We start from the raw sequence: 18,452 nt of genomic DNA, 5'->3' as shown, positions 1-18,452 counted from the left end.
AGAGAGAGAGAGAGAGAGAGAGAGAGAGAGAGAGAGAGAGAGAGAGAGAGAGAGAGAGAGAGAGAGAAACTGTTATTTTTTGAATGTTTTGCGAAATTAGCAAAATGTATCTATGTATAGTGTTTATTATATGCTATTTCCACTTCTACCATTTTGCCTGACGGTAATTTGACATCAGTAAACAAAGTCGTCGTGACTCATTCAAAGCCAATCCCAACTCAGTTAAAATCCACCGATAACCAATGAGTTTGTAGAACTGTTTGAAATGAACGCTGAGCTAGCCAATCAGCAGCCTTCGCGCCTTTCTAGTCACTGGTGGGTTTTGCCCAGAGAGGGAGGGAGAAGAAGCTCTACGTCAAACGTGAGCAAATTCTGTTTTTGAAATATTAAGATTAATTTATTAATTTTTCGTCTTGTTAAGGAATATCTTATCAGTTGTACTCACTGGAATTATTCGCGTATTGTTAAGGTAAGTGCATCCGTCCAACATATTTGTTTGTGTTGCAAAACAGTCAATCGCTTTACGTTTCTCTTTGTTGGGGAATTGAGGCTTAGCCGAAGCTAACTCAAACTAGCTGTATAACGGCGCTGCAGGCGCAGACTAGTTCCTGGAATCTTAACTTGTTTCTACTTGTCCAAATATGCCGGAGAAACTGTAGGGATATAGTTAAAGCTGGCGACCTTTCCCGTTTTTAGTCCATAGATGCAATAGAAATGTATGATAGTTCTGGTAAACTGCACTGTGACGTTAACGAAGTTATAACGGTACCATTATGGACTCGCTATTCGCCAACATCCAGATTAACGACATTCAGCCAAACGATGGTCAGAAATTAGACTGTGCCTGCTTACTCAAAGACGATCTTTATTAAATTGTAAGGCTAACATTGGCCGACTCGCTTTTTCGATTATTTGCGCACCGTGTATTTTAAACATAGTTAGCTGAGTTAACGTCCCTGTCTCTGAATTTAGTTTAGTCGAACTTATTCGCATGTGCTCCGGGGTTGATTCTTTGACGGACGCATTTGGTTTTTTCGTCAACAGTATTTGAATGCATGACGTTTTCCCTCCTTTCCTTTCTGTCGCTCGCAACTGCATCACTGCTATCTCGAAGCTAACAAAGCTAACGTTAAAGAAACAGCTCCTGTACATTACAGCTGAGCCGATGCATACAGAATATAACGTTAATTTACTCTTCCTCAAGAAGACAAACCGAGGTCGCAGTCGTGTGTCAAGCAGAAACATGTCTTAACTTTGTGGATTCGAGAGTGAAAACAGACAGGTAAAGTTAACGAAATGACGATAAAAGGCGCTCTGGGATATTCTTTACTAAGTGCGCAGGAGACGATAAACGGCCAAAAATGTCACGGTTTTATAAGAGCAAGCCTTTTCCATTTACGTCAACTTGGGCCATTTTAAAGCACATTACTTTACATTAGTTGCTTCGTGTTTCTGAATTGTGACAGATAACATTAGATAGTCTTAAAGTCGTTAGATAAAAAGTATACCAACAATACACAACAATGTAAACGTGGGCCTCGCGACTTGACAGTCGGTTTGCGTTGTGGCGTATGACTGTGAGGAGCAAGTTTGTGTTGCAGTGAGTTAATGTTATCTGCCTTATTTCTTTTGCGGAAGAATGGAAATCGTGCAGATTTGTCCTACTCCCAAGGAAGTTAATATTGGGTCACTTGAATGTTAACTCAACAGGTTGTGCCTCTTGGGTGGGAGTTCATAACTTTACACCCGTTACGTTTCAAAGGGGTTGCAGACCAGGTGGAGCTAAACGGTTTGTAGTACAAAGGGGGGATGGCTGTCTGACTTCTGTTTAAAACTCCACCCACGTTACAGCCCGTATCCTTTCATCAGCCCAGCCTGAGATCTGATGGGAAACTCTCATCAGTCGCTATTCAGCCCTGACTTCCACATCCTATATGGAACTCGTCAGGCAAGCCGGGAGAGCAGCGCAGGGACTTACTTTGGGTGTGTCATGTTGAGATGTTTTTCACTCAGATGGTGTGGATTTTTGTGTTTTGCAAGATTAGATCAGTTACCAGTGGATTAGGGTTTGACTGCATATGCTTGACTCTCCCTGCCTATTAGCCAACAATGGACTGTTTAAGCCTTGCTGTAAATCTGTTGACTTATTCTCCGTTTATAAAGGCTTACAAGAGATTGCTTTAGTATACATTGGATTTGATTGGACCGCAGTGTAGTTTGGTTGTCAATAGTCTGCCGTTATTCACAAGTTTAACAAGAGGGATTCTATGCTATGTTTGTGATGTTCTTCAAATGGAGAATTTAGGAGTGAAAGCACATGCTACTTGTCATTTATTGAAGCATGGCACTATACTGACCACTGGAATTTTAATAAGCAAGACTGATGACAGAAGGCTGTTATTATACTATGCGCCTGAAATTGTCACCAGTCGAGAACTGGAGGTAAAAGACATTTGCTTTGCTGAAACTAAAGCATGTTGTCCTGTGTGTGTGTGTGTGTGTGTGTGTGTGTGTGTGTGTGTGTGTGTGTGTGTGTGTGTGTGTGTGTGTGTGTGTGTGTGTGTGTGTGTGTGTGTGTGTGTGTGTGTGGCCAGAGGTGTGGGAGTCTGTGTATGGTTCATCCACAGAATTCAATGGGTGTAAAATTGAACTGCGAGACCAGTTAGATTTTGTGGTTGTCCTCAAACTGGCTGCTAGAGTTGGCAGACTTAACAGCCACAATCACAGTTTAATGTCACATCATTGTACTTATTTGGCTGGGCTAGAATTTCTTGCCTGGTTGGCTGTGACTTGAATGGCTCGACTCTTTCAGACAGACAGCTTTGGGTAAACCTAACAGGGACAGACCTGTCAGCAGTTCTGCAGTAGTGTGGTGGTTTTCTAGACACTGAGCCTCCCCAGTCACTAATGTTCCATAATGCTGACCATGCCTGGCCTACCTCATTGTGTCCAGTGGCGCACACTACAGTAGGACTGAGCCGTTCTAAAGTGTTAGCTAATGTAGGTTCTCCAGCCTCTCAAAATGTTTGAATGGCTTTGAAATTGTAAACCAATGATGTATACGCTTTTATCTGGTGTTTAGATATTTCGATTCGGAGTTTAGTTTTTAAATGGTCTAATTCATATTCTAAGTGAATTCATCGAATCGAATCGAATTATTTGATCAATTGTGTCTTTACTCCTTCATAGGATAATATTGAATAATCTGAGCGATACTGAACAACAAAATTGTTAACAAATCTTTATCACACATGACTAGCGGGGCAGTTGTTTGACAAATATAGAGTTGGGTGACCTCACCTCATGGCTCCATATGCCAAGTTAGTTTCACACATCAGTAAAACAAAACTAAATCTGACACACAGATTCAGTTCACTTTCTTTCTTTTGGTGTACGTCAAGGGTCTCCCTCGGGGGTTTAAGTCTAGACCTTTGGTAGAGGACTTAATTATGTTGTCCTAAATTTAAACATAATTCCAGTTAATTATTTTTATGAATAAATGCCTGTGGAAGTGTACAGAACAGCCCATTCAGTCACGGTGGCTTCAGTTCCTGTTTTAGCTCAAGAGCATCTTGCAGCTCAAAGTGAGGTCATCCATATACTTGCTTGCACTAATCCTTGACCCTGTGCCTTTTTGAATAACTTGTGCTAAGTACAATCACATGGTAAACTCTAATTGGTGTTTTGTTTTGTGCTTTACTTTGCATGCTGAAACTGTTGTTTATAAGACTATTATAGTTTTTGTTTAATTTCAGTCTATTTGGCATCATTAATTATGGCAATAGAATGATTTATTGCAATCACTGTCACCAGAAATTCATGTTGTATTGTATATGTTATCATATTACATTGTAATGCTGAATTATTGTCCAGCTGCATTTACACTATGCAAGTGCATTCGACAGACAGAAAGTTGCAGGTCCAATATGTAACTGCCAAAGCAGTGTGAATGACAATGAGCCTATTGAAATTTTGAGATGCCACTGTGTTGTCATTCAAGCAGTTTGAGCTCATGCTGTGCTTCAGTGGACTGTATGGAAACAGAAAGGGCAGGGTGCAATGACAATGCCTGAGATTCTGTCAAATTATCTTTCTTCGTTGTACTTAACCAATGGCAAATTATGTTTGCACTGCATCAACAGTTTTCTTGTAAATGATTTGTCTACATTTAATGTCAAATGTATATGGCTTCTTCAATTTTAAAAATATTTATTTATTGATCTTAAAAAAAAAAAACATCTAAAACTGAATGGCCTACGCTGTTTGGATGACAGTGATTTTGCTTCGTCAAGTCAACCCTTCTAGGATTGGGCATAGTTTGAATTTGATCAGTTCCGATTCTAGTTACTGATTTGGGTTCTTGTCTGTTCCCATTATCCACTTTGTTTATTGTGTATTTAAGTATCAATGATCAATAACTACTTTGTTGCTTATTTTTGTCACTTCGCTGTGGATTATGTTTACATAACAGAAATCACAGAACAACTTGATCCTCACATATTAACTGAAATGAATAGAATAAGTAACCCTGGTCTGCAGTCTCACCACACTCTCAATTTACACCGTAAAATCTCGTCACTACATTTGTCATCTTCTTTTTCTCACTTGTTTTCCTCAGAGCTCTATTAGCCACTGGCACTCTCATACCCCCCTTGACCTACCACCCACTCCTCGTTAGCTCCCGCTCCATAGCTAGTCACTGACACGCTCTTGAGTTGAGGCATGACATTGACAGGTCCTGTCAGATCACCATATTCCTGATATATAGCATTTGTTTGCATTACTAAAGGGTGGATGTGTCTAGGAACCGAAAAGTAGAACAGAAATGTGCTTCTTCTTTTTTTTTTTTATGGGTACCTGATTCGTAGCTTTAAGTACTTTAAGATGCTGAATGAAAGGCTTAAAAAAACTTATTAAGTATCTGATATATCCTTTCCTCTGTTTTTCTCTCCTACCTGCTATATCTCCTGTCCTCCCTCTTTCACTTTCTCTTCTGTCTCTTTCTTCCCTTATCTCTATACTTTTCTTCTGTTCTCACTGTTTTTCACTTATTCCCAGGCCAATGAGGATGCCTTCTATGAAGTATCAGAGAGGGGAGATGGTGATGGGCCGCTGGCCTGGCAGCAGCCTGTATTATGAGGTCAAGGTGCTGGGCTATGACGCCAAAAGTCAGCTCTACACAGTCATCTACAAGGATGGTACTGAGCTGGAGCTCAAGGAGCAAGACATCAAGGTATCCCTCATGTCACAGAGAGATATACTGCACTGTGAACTTAACGCTGTCACTGTTTCATGTAACATTTTGTGCACGTTTTAGCGTGGTGTAAATCTCTTTTAAGTGCTTAGGTTCTTTTTAATATATTTTCCGTCACCTTTCAGTGACTTGTTCCACCTATAAAGACAATGAACAATTGTTCATAATGTTTGCAATCTCCTTTATTGTTTCACTTGATGTTTTCCCTCAGAATGCTGCTGGCTTCCAGACCCGTTCCCGTTCTCGCTCTCGTTCTCGATCACCAGGACGCCGTCGTAGCCGGTCACGCTCCCCAGCAAGGACCACACGGCGATCATCCTCCCGCACAGCGGCGGCTGTCGCTGCTGCAGCTATAACAGAGAGTGCACCATCCTCCCGCAGGGATATAAAGCTGAAGGATACAGTAGAAGTCAGGCTCAGTCCCCTGGTAAGTACCACAGCTGCCTTCTCAGTCTCTCATTCTCAGCACTGATGATGCTTGAGAAGCTGATGTAGAGAGGGAGGTATATCAAAGGATCTCATCAGGAAGTGTGTTTTTCTACAGGTCAGAATCAAAAGGTCAAAGACTTACTGTGAATACATAAATTAAGCTATTGTACCATACACAGTGATGCTGTTCGCCTCTGATACCCATGACTGTGTTATATGCAGGTATGGAGTCACTATCAATTCACAAGTTTTCAGACTTAGCATAAATCAAATTTTACACCAAATGTAAAAGTGTGTAGTGGATTCAAATAAATGATAGCCTGAAATAAAAACAGTATAATAGCTGGCTAAATTTAACCAAAGTCATTATTCAAAAGGTTGCAACACTAAGCTAAGCCTCCACTGATTCAGTTTTTACTTCCTGGAGCTACATTCGTTGTTCATGTCACCAGGCAACAAAGACAGTCTGCACTTACATGTTGCTTCCTGTAACACCAACTCAGTCATACAGTTTACTGCATGTGTTGCAGGTTGACAGAGTAAATTATGATTTGATTGGTTGTGTGCTCGATTAAGTTCTGTAATTTCCACTTGCACACAGATACAGTATGTGTTGTAGTGGTAAAATCAACCTGGGTGCCAACCACATTATACTGGCCTTTGGTCATTCATATTCATTAGCTTGCTTTACCAGGCAGGCGGTTGTAAGTAATCACATTGTGGCACACACTGGATACTTGGTAACCAATGATCACGAAGACAGCAAAGTGGCTTTGTGCTAAATAAACATGAAGTGAAAAAAAGAAATGCCACTAATGATGAGATGACATGTATTGGTCAAGTACATATAATTGAATTGAATTTGTGCCAGTAATTGTTTTTAAAAATGCGCCCAATTGTCTGGCTAGATCCAGTCCATCGTCAAATGTCCTATATCATCAGTACCTTGTCATTGTTGGGAAAAGTTTCCACTTCTGTCATTCTGAATTTTGACCACAACACCGTCACGTTCCCTCTGCCTGTTCCTCACGTTGCTTTTTTCCCCTTTTTGTCTCTCCATCTCCATCAATCTCCCTCCATTGTTTGATGGGCAGCAACAGACAAAGGCAGCTGAGAACAATAGCAACAGTAAGCATGAAAAGAAAGAGGAGAAACAAAAAGAGGAGAATAACACTGCTAACAGAGTAAATGAGGTGAGTTTTACTTTGTAATGAAAAAAAATGTTCATCTGTGTGGGGGGGTGGGGGGTAGGACCATATTTACTCAAATGAACAATTCAACATTAATAACCAGTAGACAGTTTCATCGCCCTGCTACTCTCAGTACAAACATGAACATCAACATAGATGAACACAGACAAAAGTTATCAAAGAGTGAGTGAAAAACCATCTAAACACATCATGTCTTTGGACTGGACTGCACTAGAAAGCATTACTCTCACTTTTTTATTCATAAACTTTTCTCTCTTGAGTTGAAATAGTTGTCAGTTTGGTCAGAACCGAATTTACTCCAAATAACAACTGATGTTCCAGGCCATACTCCGTTAATGAATGGGCTTTGAAGGAAGTTGGAGTTGTTGGAATGTCATGATGCATGCACGTTGGGGGGCCGTGTGTATGTTTTCCAGCTGAGAGAGGCTCCCCTCACAAGGTCGAGCTTCGTATAGTCAGTCACATGGTGTCCTAACATGTGCCACGTCTTTACTTTCTCTGCCTTTTAAATTTTTCTGACAGCTTTGCAGGACCTTACCTCTAGAAAAGTGTAGAATGGAAGACTATTTTTGTCTGAAACAGATCACTGAGGAGGACTCAAACAATTATATACCTGAGACCAGCTAGCCTCTAAAATAATTGGTAGTCTGTATTTTGGATGTCCCCATCATGTTTTTTACCCATTGCTGCTCGTCTATGAACATTATCTACCGATATGCAGCAAATAAGGAATGTTTTTTGTTTTAGTATGTTATAGCAGCTGGTATAACAGTATATTTAAGGTCAGCATAACTGCTTTCTCGCATTTTGAGATCACTGCAAGGTTTTAGTGTATCAGGGTATAATTGCTGTATGACTGTACAGTGCAAAGTAAGTATTAAGTCCAGAAGGAAAACTGGAATATGCAATGTAATTACACACATAACATGATGTGAATTAACACATTTATTAACAGGCTGGGGAAAATAAGCAATTAATAGCCTTTTTAATAGGCTAAATAAACAGTGTATTCATACAGTCTAACAAATAAAAGGCAATATGTCTCAGAACATTAGCGCAGTTGCATTATTGCAAACTAAAGAAAAATATGAATACAGTTCAGATACGCACGGTATTCAAATAGCCAAACAAATAAAAGGCAATATGCCTCAGAGCTTGGCTTGCAGTTGCATTACTGCATCTAGCCTAACATAATGAATAATATTGCATTAGGCAATCGAATTACATAAATAACATATGAACTGACACATTTATTAACAGGTTGTGGGAAAAACAATTATTAGTCTATTTTAAAAGGTGAACAGTGTTTTCAAATGTTACATCCTGCTGTTTAGAGTAGAAAGAGTAAAGTAGCCTAGTTCGGCTTCTAAAACATGGTCTGAAAGACCTGTGAGGAAAAACTAGAATGCAGGCCAAATGAAAAGTGCGTTTGCCTCACCTCAGCTGTGTTGTTGGCTCTACGTCCTTAGTCGGGGTCTGTCTCTATGGCGCTTGGCCACCAGATCCAAAAGCAGTCCCTGTGTTTGTGCCATAAGCTTTTCAATCTGTGCTTGTATCTTTTATTTAAAACAAAGAAAGCAAACATCAAATTAATTTAGCATGCCACCTGTTCATTTAGACCAGCACAGAATTAGACTCTGAATGTGGGCTACATGTCATCCTAAATAGTTTGGTATATGCTGATAAAACTGATTTTATCCAGCTAAGTGGAGGAGTTAGGCTAATCTAAATTACATTCTTTTAATTTGATTAGCCTATTTATCTTATTTAGTTTTATTATTTTTCATTTGTTAATTATGTTTTGCTATATTTTTTTTTTCTCACCTTGGGGTATGATGTCATTTATGCTGTGCTGTGGCCATCTGATGTGTGTGGGCTGTCCCTCAGAAACTGGCTTTTGCCATGTTTCAGGCATTACCGTGCACTATTACATACGTACTACTTTCAGAACATGCCATGTCTGGAACATGTTGTGAATGTAGTGTCCCATGCTGCAGCAGTATGGGAGCCAGAGAACTCTTGGGACTGCAGAACTGCTTTAGTCAGAAGTTGGAAATCTGTACCAATCCAATGAGCTGACAAAACGCTGACGCCCAGGTGTGAAGCTAAGAGAAGAAATGTCCTCTTTCAGTAAACTACCCATGTGTAAATACACTGCCTGGTAGAGCTCAGGTAGGGCACATCTGTAAAATATGTATGACATGGGAGAGTGTAGCCGGGGTCAGTGTGAGAGAGCAGTAGGCAGAATCCAGTGAATGGCTGGTCGTCTAGCCCCTGTGAATTCCATGACTTTTCTTGATTGATTGTTTTCGTAGTGTATCATGTGCCTGAGCAATCACATGTCCAGCTCCTGGCCAATGAAGGAGGTGTGGGATGGGCCAACACACATGTGCACGCTTATTACTCTCCGATACATGAGATTTGGATTATAGTGCATGAGTTTTGTGCGAGTTTTGATATTGTTGTGCTATTTTAGAAATGGGAATGCTAGGCTTGGGAGGTATTCACTGTACGCTAGGGCGTTTATTCAAAAATGATATGATTTTCAGTACAGAGTGTAGAGTGGGAGAAATCTTGTGCTATTCTTGGTGTCCAACATGGTGACGAAGACACTGGGAAATGTGAGTTTGTTCTATGCTGCATTGCATGTAGTTTTAAAAGTGGGAATTCACAGCTTTTTTTTAAGAGCAAAACAGCCAGGGCAAGACGGGGCATGCCAAACTGGCCGTGTGGTAGAAGGGGCATTATCAGCACCTTCTAAATATTGTGAGTCAAGTCAAGGTCCTTCTTGTCCTCAGAAATTTTTTAATTCAAAATGCAGTCGAATGTATAACTCCATTAAAGGTCTGGCTGGTTAGATAGATGATTTCCTCCGCTATAGTATATGTAAGGGATAATGCCCGACGAGGTGTCCATTATCAGAAATGAATGGACGACACAGAAGCGTGAATGATTGCTTCTGCAAAGTCCATTCATTTCTGATAATGGACACCTTGAAGGGCATTGTCCCGCTTATACCATGGTCACTTATGAAAGAAAGAAATATTAAATCAATTATTAATACGTTAATGTTGTTTTTTACCGTTAAAATCGTAAGTTATTCACAAGAAGCAGTGGACTATTTAATATCTCTCGTTGTGATGTGTTGCCAAGGTACAAGAAATATTATCCACCATTCACTCTGTATCAAGCAAGCAAGTAAGTAAGGTGAGCAAGACAGAAAGACAGGCAACAATCTATTTAAAATTAAATGCAACATTTAAACTGTGAAATAATGTATGTTAACGTATGTTCTGAGTTTCTGTTGCCACGGTTACCAACTAGCGTTTGAGCCAGCGCAATAATTTGGATCAATCAGGCTATTTGACCAGAACTTTTTTATAGGTGTCCTACACTTTTTAATGGACACCCTGCAGCCAATCAGAATCGAGTATTCACCCAGACCATGGTATAATAGTGCATTCAACTGCAACTGAACAACTTCAACAGAGTTCAGTACTGAGGAGAAACCACACATTAGACAAGAATTTTTTAAAATTTTTTATTTATTTATTTTTTGGGGGGGAATTTTATACTGTGAATCTCTGTTAATGTCTCAATCATATACTTGAGTTTTTGTATTTTAATCCCAAATCTTGTACTCACTTTATTGATATTTCTGTCCCCAGACCTTCATGAGGTTAAGTTCCTACAGACATTAATATTGAAACACCCAGCCCACACATGGTTTAATGTATATGAAGTTAACCTGATGAAGATCTACTCAACCTAAACATTGTCAATAAAGTGAGTGCAAGTGATAGACAGGGTGTAAGATTCTTTGTTCAAGAACCTTGTTTAAATTGCAAGCCCAAATCTTGTGCAACTTTTGTGTTTGTTTAGTAATCTAAAATCCCAATTAAGACCAAATCTTTGTTCTAAAGTCTGATTCTAAGGTAGAGGCAGATCCTGAGAAGAACCAAGGCCGTTACAACCTGCGCCGTAGGAAGGATGATGGGGATGCCAAACCAGCTGAGGCCAGACCAGAGCAGCTGGAGCAGAAGGATGCCAAGCTGGCTGCAGCGCCTGCTGCCTCCCTCTCCACCCCACTTGACTTTGGTGGGAAGATGGGTATGTTACAGGCTGGAAAAGAAATGTAGTTTTATGTCCATAAGCAGTTTCTAGCTTGAGGAGGATCTTTAAAGTCTTCCACAGGTAAATTAGGACAGACTGATAACCTTCTTGTGCAAGCCCAGTTAAAGACCACAGAATGGTATTTAGACTTTTCATTTTCTGCTCCATCAGGCTATGTTTTGTGTTAGTGTCGCCTCTTTGGAACAATGTAAACAATTAGAAATGATATTTTTGATAAATGTAGTGTTCATTACAGGACAGCTGTATTGGATTGCAGAGGTTTCTACTCTTCTGTGTGACTGCCTTATATTAGTTAGTTTAGTTTAGTTAGACATGCAGAAATGTTGTGTGAAACTGGATCTGATCAAACTGAGACATTCATATTCCTGGTGTGTCTTTTCCTTCCTCCAGGAGCATACTTCTGGCTGCTCTTCCTTCCAGCCTGGGTTCTCTTCCTTCTACTTCAAGTCAACTTGGAGGACCCCAGTCTGACCAACTTCCCTCCTCCTCTGCCCCCTCTTGAAGCCTTCTGGGATGCCCAGGCTCTTGGCCTTGTCATCCTCTGGGTCTTGTTCCAGGCTGTGCTCTACATCCTGCCTGTTGGAAAAGTGAGTGAGAAGAGCTGAGAACTGTACACACAAAAACACATGCATGAGTTCCTGAAGATAATGTTCGATAACGTTCATGTAGCACAATAATTTGGTATGCTAAGGTGGTAGCTGCCTTGCTCTCTCTGTTTACTAATACAAGAAAGATGCACATGACCCAACACATGACTTTCTTCTGTTTATTAACTCTGGCAGGAGGCAGAAATTGGATTAATGGTCAGGAGTAACAGTTACTGAGACGCTCCAGGAAAAAGGAAACTCTTGTTCTTTCCTTCCTGGGTCATGTCTGCTTCTTGATATCTTATCTCAATAACTGAGATTACTCTCTTCTCAAGGTTAATGGATTGACTTTATAAACATTTACATTTTTTGCATTTGGTATTTCATTCCAAGTAATTCTTTTCTTTTAATATTGATCAAAAGCTGATGTGTGTTTTTTTTCATCCTCACCCTTCAGAAGTCACTGTTGCAAAATGAGGACAGACATTTCCCTTATATATTTTTCCAATCAAAATCTTAAATGGCATCTGAAGTGAAATTGAAACCGATCAGAGAGGCAAACTTGTTAACAGAACTCTTTGGCCCCTCTCATAATTCCATTGTTCAACAGGGTTTGTGAGTTTTAGCGTGCATGTGTTTACTTGTGAGTGGGTCACCCTCATTCCCACCCTGACATCTCCCCTCAGAGTCACTGAGTGTGCTCTTGGTCAGCGGTTAATCTCAGTTTCTTCTGTTTGTCTCTCTAGCTGAGCGAGGGCATGCCTCTGAGGTCTGGGGAGAGGCTGAAGTACAGAACCAATGGTGAGACTGTGTTAAGTGAAAACTCTGTCAACGGCCACTGCGAACCATTTCAGTAACGATCAACAAGTGTCTGTTCCTGAACTCTATCCTCAGTTGAATGAATGAATTTATTTCGTTCATTCATTTTGTGTGTTTTGTTGAGTGAGCTTGGACGCATTGATATCATGTTTCACTGCCATCCACTAATTCTGACGGCTGGCTCATCTTTTACTTCAACTGACAAGCTGGGAGCATTGATTTGAGCGCATTAAGGGACAATGATTTTGCTGTTTTTTGGGGTTTTTTTGGATTGAATTTCAAGCTGTTTGCTTTTTGCCTTCTACATTCCGTCTTTCTTCCGTCCATCTGTCTCTAAATCCCTCTGTGTCCCTCCAGGTTTCTTTGCCATCATGGTGAGTTCTGTAGCAGTAGCTGCGGCGGTCCACCAGGGCGTTGACCTCACTTACATTCACAGCCACTTCCTGCAGCTGGCTATGGCCTCCCTCCTCATCTCCATCCTGCTTAGCGTGTACCTGTATGTCCGCTCTCACTACGCTCCCCCAGGGCAGCTGGCACTAGGTGGAAACTCTGGTAAGGGGAAAGATCTAGAATTGCCATCTCACTGATCTGATACATTGTGTTGTGCGTCTCTTATTCATTCATATATTTATTTTTCAATTCATGCAGATGTCATAATTCTCTTCTCCCCCTCTGTTTCTCCAGGGAATGTGGTTTATGACTTTTTCAAAGGACATGAGCTCAATCCCCGCATCAAAAACTTTGATCTGAAATTCTTCTGTGAGATGCGCCCTGGTCTGATTGGCTGGGTGAGTTGTCCTGGAACACCAAAGCAAACCTTTGCCTCAAAAATAAATAATTGCTGACTTGCAGTCATTGTGTCTTGAAAAATGTGCCCCTGTACCACAGCTGGCGATTATGATTGTACCACTGGGGCCTGTAATTTTCTCCACACATTGCACTCTCTGGTGGCGAAAAGTGGAATGGATTTTTAACCTCATACATGTGGCATGAACTCAAAGAACACCCTCTGTTAGCTTGTGGCTGTGAGCTTAGATTTTAGATTATGTAGCAATTTGTGGTAATTAGGAGCTACTGTACAGCTTTTGAATGTGGGTCCCTTTTATTTTGGAGATTTCTAGATGATCGATGAAGGTTTTGCACTTATTGTCATAATGATGGTTTTTATCTGTCTGTCATTGTTCAGTGCTTGATCAACTTTGCGATGGCGTTGGCTGAGATGAAGCAGCAGGGTCTGGATGCTCCATCTTACTCCATGATCCTTGTGAACCTCTTCCAGCTCCTCTATGTGGTGGATGGCCTCTGGAATGAGGTGTGTTTAGCAGAGCATGGGATAAAATGTGCTGTAACTGTGATATTTTCTCAAAAATATCACTCAAAGGGAATTTGATGAAACACATTCAGGCAGACTGAATGAGACAAAATGAGTGATGACTGACTGTGCTTTTGTCTCCTCAGGAGGCCATCCTGACCACCATGGACTTGATGCACGATGGTTTTGGCTTCATGTTGGCATTTGGTGATCTGGTGTGGGTTCCCTTTACTTACACACTGCAGGCCTACTATCTGGTCAGCCACCCCAACCCCCTGAGCCTTCCTGCCCTCGCAGCCATTGTCACACTCAAACGTAAGTAGGACATTTGATAAAAAGAGAATTTGATTATTCTCAAAGGAACTGACTTGAGGTTTCATTGGTCATTGTATATTCCCAGTTTCTAAAATTGGGTGTGATGTTAAGTTTTCTCTCGGTCTCTGTGTTTCAGTCATTGGCTTCTACATCTTTCGGAAATCCAACTCTGAGAAGAACGCCTTCAGGAGAAACCCATTAGACCCCAGGCTGTCTTGTAAGTTTTCATGCATGCACAGCTCAAGCCTAAAGGCATCTCTGCATTCTGGGGACAATAAAAAATGTGTATGTGAGATATTTCCTGGGACCGCTCTGAGACAAAACAGGATTTTTGTATGTTTGTGTAACTATCACTTCGCAAATGACAAACTGAACCGAGTGTTGACTACAGCAGAGTACATATTCTCATGCTGTTACTATAGTCACATATTACTGTGGTTGATTCTGTGATGTTTTGGTTGACACTGATGCTGCTAGGAAAGTCTCTGTCAGAGATGAAAGGAACCAGATACATTTACTATAGCTCTGTCCTAAAGTACAGTATATCTAGGTCTCGGCTTCGACCTGATTAAACAGTCCATCCCCTCATATCTCAGGTCTCAGTGGGTTGTAGATTACATCTACACTAATCACTGCTGAGACACTTGTGCTTTGATGACAAAACAACTAAGAACTATAGATAATAATAACAAAGTAAAGAACCACCATTTAAATCTAAGGGATGGTTTACATTCACTTTGGGACAGCTGAACGTGTTTTTCTCTCCTCCAGATTTGAAGACGATCCCCACAGCTACAGGGAAAAGTCTGCTGGTGTCAGGTTGGTGGGGTGTAGTCCGCCACCCCAACTACCTTGGAGACCTTATCATGGCTCTGGCTTGGTCCCTACCGTGTGGTGAGTTTCATATTTGCACCACAAGTAATCAAACAGTAACGGCCCTGGTTTTATTAATCAAGGTACAGAATAATCTGCTATCACATATCCGTGGATGTACACGGCTCATAGAAAGAATACCCATCACATCAGCTGTTCTTATCACCTGCAAAAGCAGCAGTCTCTCCACAATGAGGCACTGACTGTTCAGAGAGTCCAGACATACACTGTATACATAGAGAAGTTTGAGAGAACACCTTGATTTTGTACATAATTTTCAGCCAACAGGTAAATTCAGTCAGATAAAGGCATCTTTCTTTTAACTCCATGCTCTTTTACAATTGAAATCTGCAGGCTTTAACCACCTCCTGCCATGGTACTACATGATCTACTTCATCATCCTGCTCATACACCGAGATTCCCGCGACATGAGTGAGTGCAGGAGGAAGTATGGCTCTGCGTGGGATGAATACTGCCGAACTGTTCGCTACCGAATCATTCCCCGTGTCTACTGAGGAACCCGGCGCTGGACACTCCCGAGCTGAGGCCTTTTTGACCCAATATTATGGCTGTGAAGGCTCACAAAAAAACCAAATATGAATGGATTGACTGACTGATTTGTCTTTTAAGAATCTTTTTTTAAAACCAAGAATTTCTTTTTTAATCTTGATTCTGGACTGAAGGTGCTACAGTATTTTGAATTTTCTGGTTAAAGAAAAAAGACAGTCATTGGTATTATGGATTGTTTGAAGAATTGCCTTTTTAAATGAAAAATACTCAAATATATACTTTTAAAAGTTTACAAACTTTGGGTGGGAAAAAAACGCCTCTGCAAGGAATGTCTTGTTATTAGGGATGCCCCGATCACTTTTTGCCACTGATACCAATTTCCAATCATCTATGAGCCATATTTCCTGATACAGATGGGCTTTTGTTTTGTTTTAAACAGCAGCTGATTTAACAGTGTAAGTCAGTTTGACTGCTTTGTAGTGTATTCGGGTCTCCAGCAGGTGGCAGTGTAACCCCAACTGTAAATGCTGTGACTTGTCAACCTTATTCAGAGGTGTAGTGCGATTTCTGTAAGTACCAGAGTGCATCTATGACATGCGCACGGTTAAGTTGTGGCTCATGTCAAAGCTTGTGTAACCTCTGTTCATACGGTGGCAAGTTTACATACATTAGTCCACTACAACTGACCACATAAGAAAATGTGGCACTGACTTCATGAATAGTTTAATCATGTTGAGAATATTACATGGTAGTCAAACATCTGGCTAAGTAGTGTTAGAGGACACTGTGGATGTTATTAGTATGGCCTTAAGCAATACAGGGGATTGTACACAAGTAGTATCGGTTTTAAAGGATTTTATTTCAGGTATAAGCTCATCTGGAAGGCTGTGAAAATGGAGCCCAGCAAGCTTTCACTTCCTGCAGGCATTGTGGATGCAGCACAAGCTGGCAAAGGTTAACAGGCTGGCTTTGTGTCTTTGTAATGTTCCTTTTCAAGTGCATCACCGGGAAAACCATCAGAAGGATGAATGAAAGAATGTTTTGCTGCCTTTTCATCTTTACTAGTTAACAGCTATTTACAAACTGGAGGAAGACTAATTTAACTCACTGTGCTGCTTCAAGGCTACCAGCAACTATCAGCAACTTTAAGGTCATGAAACATCATGAATCAGTACACCTTAAATATCATGACAAGTTGACCCCCCCCCCAAGGATTATTTAATATGGGGCACAGATTGATCAGGGTATCCCTACTTGTTAGGATGTATATTTTTGTACATACACATTTCTTTTTATACTTCAAGAATAACTCGCCACTTGCATCATTTTTGGTAAGTTCTACTCTTTCCTCCCATATTCAAAATGTTAAAATATCAGCTTGGCTATTACAAATTATTTTGTAAGTACGCCCTCCTATTATAATTATACTGGTTGTGCATATTGTGAAGGATGGGATAAAAATTCTTTTAAATGACCTGTACAGTGGAATTAGGACTCATGTTCTTTCTCAGGACCCAGGATGTTGTCAGAAAGTTGAATTAGAAAAGTTTTGTCTTCATTTTTTGTATAATTTTCTATAGATATCTAGTTTTGACTTGAGAGTGTAAAATAATTTTGATGGTTTTGAGAAAATGCACTAATGTGTTTCAGGCATTTTTTTCTCTTGTGTCATCAATTCCAAAGTGTATTTGATTGGGCTTTACTACCTCAGGTTCACTCACTGTCCAGTCCTTCCTCCTCTGTGCCCTCTGGGAGGCAGTGTGTGTAATTATGAGTGTGAAGTCACTGCTTAAGAAAGCTGAATGAGTTAGACTTGTTTTTCATTTCAACAATAATCTGCATCCGTTATGAACAAGTGGTACCGATTCACATCACAGGAGTCATGACTTTAGAATGGAACCCCCAACTTCTTTTGTTTCCTGCATTTTCATGGCGCTGATGAAACGTTTGTTTGTTTGTTTTGTCTTGCCAGTATCTAAAGCATATTCTCTATTATGAACTGGCTGTTAATTTGCCACCACTGCCACGTGCATTTGGTTTGAACCGATATAAGCTTTAACTTGCCAGGTCATATGACAATGACAATTTTAATGAAGTTTATACTGTGACAACATGCAGAGCTGTTGACTATGTTAGCATTTATAACCTGTGCACTTGGAACCCCCCCCCCCCCTTAAAAAAATGCATGTGCAGCTGTAGCTGAGTACATACATAGCAATACATTAACTAGTATAGGTAGCATTTTTTTATGCTGTGCTGACTGATTACCATGTAAATATTGTTGAGGTTTCTTTGTTTTTAATTATGTCATGAGTAAAAGAGGTGACAGTAGTGATAATAGTAATGTTTCTCATTAGATATTTAATGTTGCTTTTTTTTTTTTGTTTACTACCTAAATTTGACCACTGTAGTTGTGTTTACAGCGAGATCTGCCATGTTTATGAAAAACACTTCAAAATGTATCAAAACCAATGTAAAATGGTGTTACTCTGTACCGTATCAGAGAGAAAACATGATTGACACTTGAGATGCCGCCATCCTGTCTTCCCCAATACGCATTATGGTGATTTTTTTTTTTTTTTTTAAATTTGTTTTGTTGTTGTTGTTGTTTTTTTCTTAAAAATTATGTGGTAAACTTCTCTTCATGGTTTGGCAGTCTGTGAGTGGAAAGCAATAAGTTGGATGTACTTGGATATATGACAACAATGAATGAGAAGTTAACCAGTCCAGCAGGCTGTCAGTCAGGCTGGATAAAGCTCATCTGTACAAATTTTGCAGCATAAAATAAAAATTTACAATATTTCCTTTTTCTGCTTTCTGTGGACTTGTGTTCATTTGTAGGCTGATGAACGGGAACAGCGAAGTCCAGGATGAGGTTGCACAAAGGAAGACAGCGTTGAGTTGCTGTGAGCGCGGACACAAGTCGCAGGTCCTGCTGTATGGGATGCTCATGACGCGACGAAATGTTTTGTCAACAATACATATGCACAGCTGAAAGCGCCAGTATG

At 40.4% G+C, this 18,452-nt stretch overlaps 1 protein-coding gene across 3 annotated transcripts; it reads left to right on the top strand.

The window, feature by feature from the left end:
• The first annotated feature begins 311 nt into the window (after positions 1 to 311).
• On the top strand, positions 312 to 17,609 carry lbr (lamin B receptor). Of its 3 annotated transcripts, none has more exons than XM_070987652.1 (14): positions 312 to 469; positions 5,059 to 5,233; positions 5,466 to 5,681; positions 6,778 to 6,876; positions 10,818 to 11,004; positions 11,419 to 11,615; positions 12,362 to 12,416; positions 12,792 to 12,986; positions 13,119 to 13,222; positions 13,621 to 13,746; positions 13,893 to 14,061; positions 14,198 to 14,278; positions 14,833 to 14,955; positions 15,289 to 17,609. In XM_070987652.1, exons 2-14 carry the CDS (start codon positions 5,063 to 5,065, stop codon positions 15,447 to 15,449), a joined length of 1,884 nt encoding a protein of 627 aa, XP_070843753.1. In that variant the 5' UTR covers positions 312 to 469; positions 5,059 to 5,062; the 3' UTR covers positions 15,450 to 17,609. The 3 variants fall into 3 exon arrangements, with proteins under 3 accessions (XP_070843753.1, XP_070843754.1, XP_070843752.1); XM_070987653.1 differs by lacking the exon at positions 312 to 469 and adding an exon at positions 1,171 to 1,282; XM_070987651.1 differs by lacking the exon at positions 312 to 469 and adding an exon at positions 1,796 to 1,983.
• Positions 17,610 to 18,452: the final 843 nt, after the last annotated feature.

The sequence above is a fragment of the Chaetodon trifascialis genome, chromosome 19 (assembly GCF_039877785.1).
Source record: "Chaetodon trifascialis isolate fChaTrf1 chromosome 19, fChaTrf1.hap1, whole genome shotgun sequence".
Taxonomy (NCBI): Eukaryota; Metazoa; Chordata; class Actinopteri; order Chaetodontiformes; family Chaetodontidae; genus Chaetodon; species Chaetodon trifascialis.
Note: the sequence above shows the minus strand (reverse complement) of the source record. Positions and strands in the feature narration are given on the sequence as shown.

Coding starts and splice junctions, on each gene's coding strand:
- lbr (XM_070987651.1), top strand. CDS start 1,886: ATGGGAAACTCTCATCAGTCGCTATTCAGCCCTGACTTCCACATCCTA. Junction 13,223..13,620: donor GCCCTGGTCTGATTGGCTGG/GTGAGTTGTCCT, acceptor GTCATTGTTCAG/TGCTTGATCAACTTTGCGAT. Junction 14,062..14,197: donor AGCCATTGTCACACTCAAAC/GTAAGTAGGACA, acceptor TCTGTGTTTCAG/TCATTGGCTTCTACATCTTT.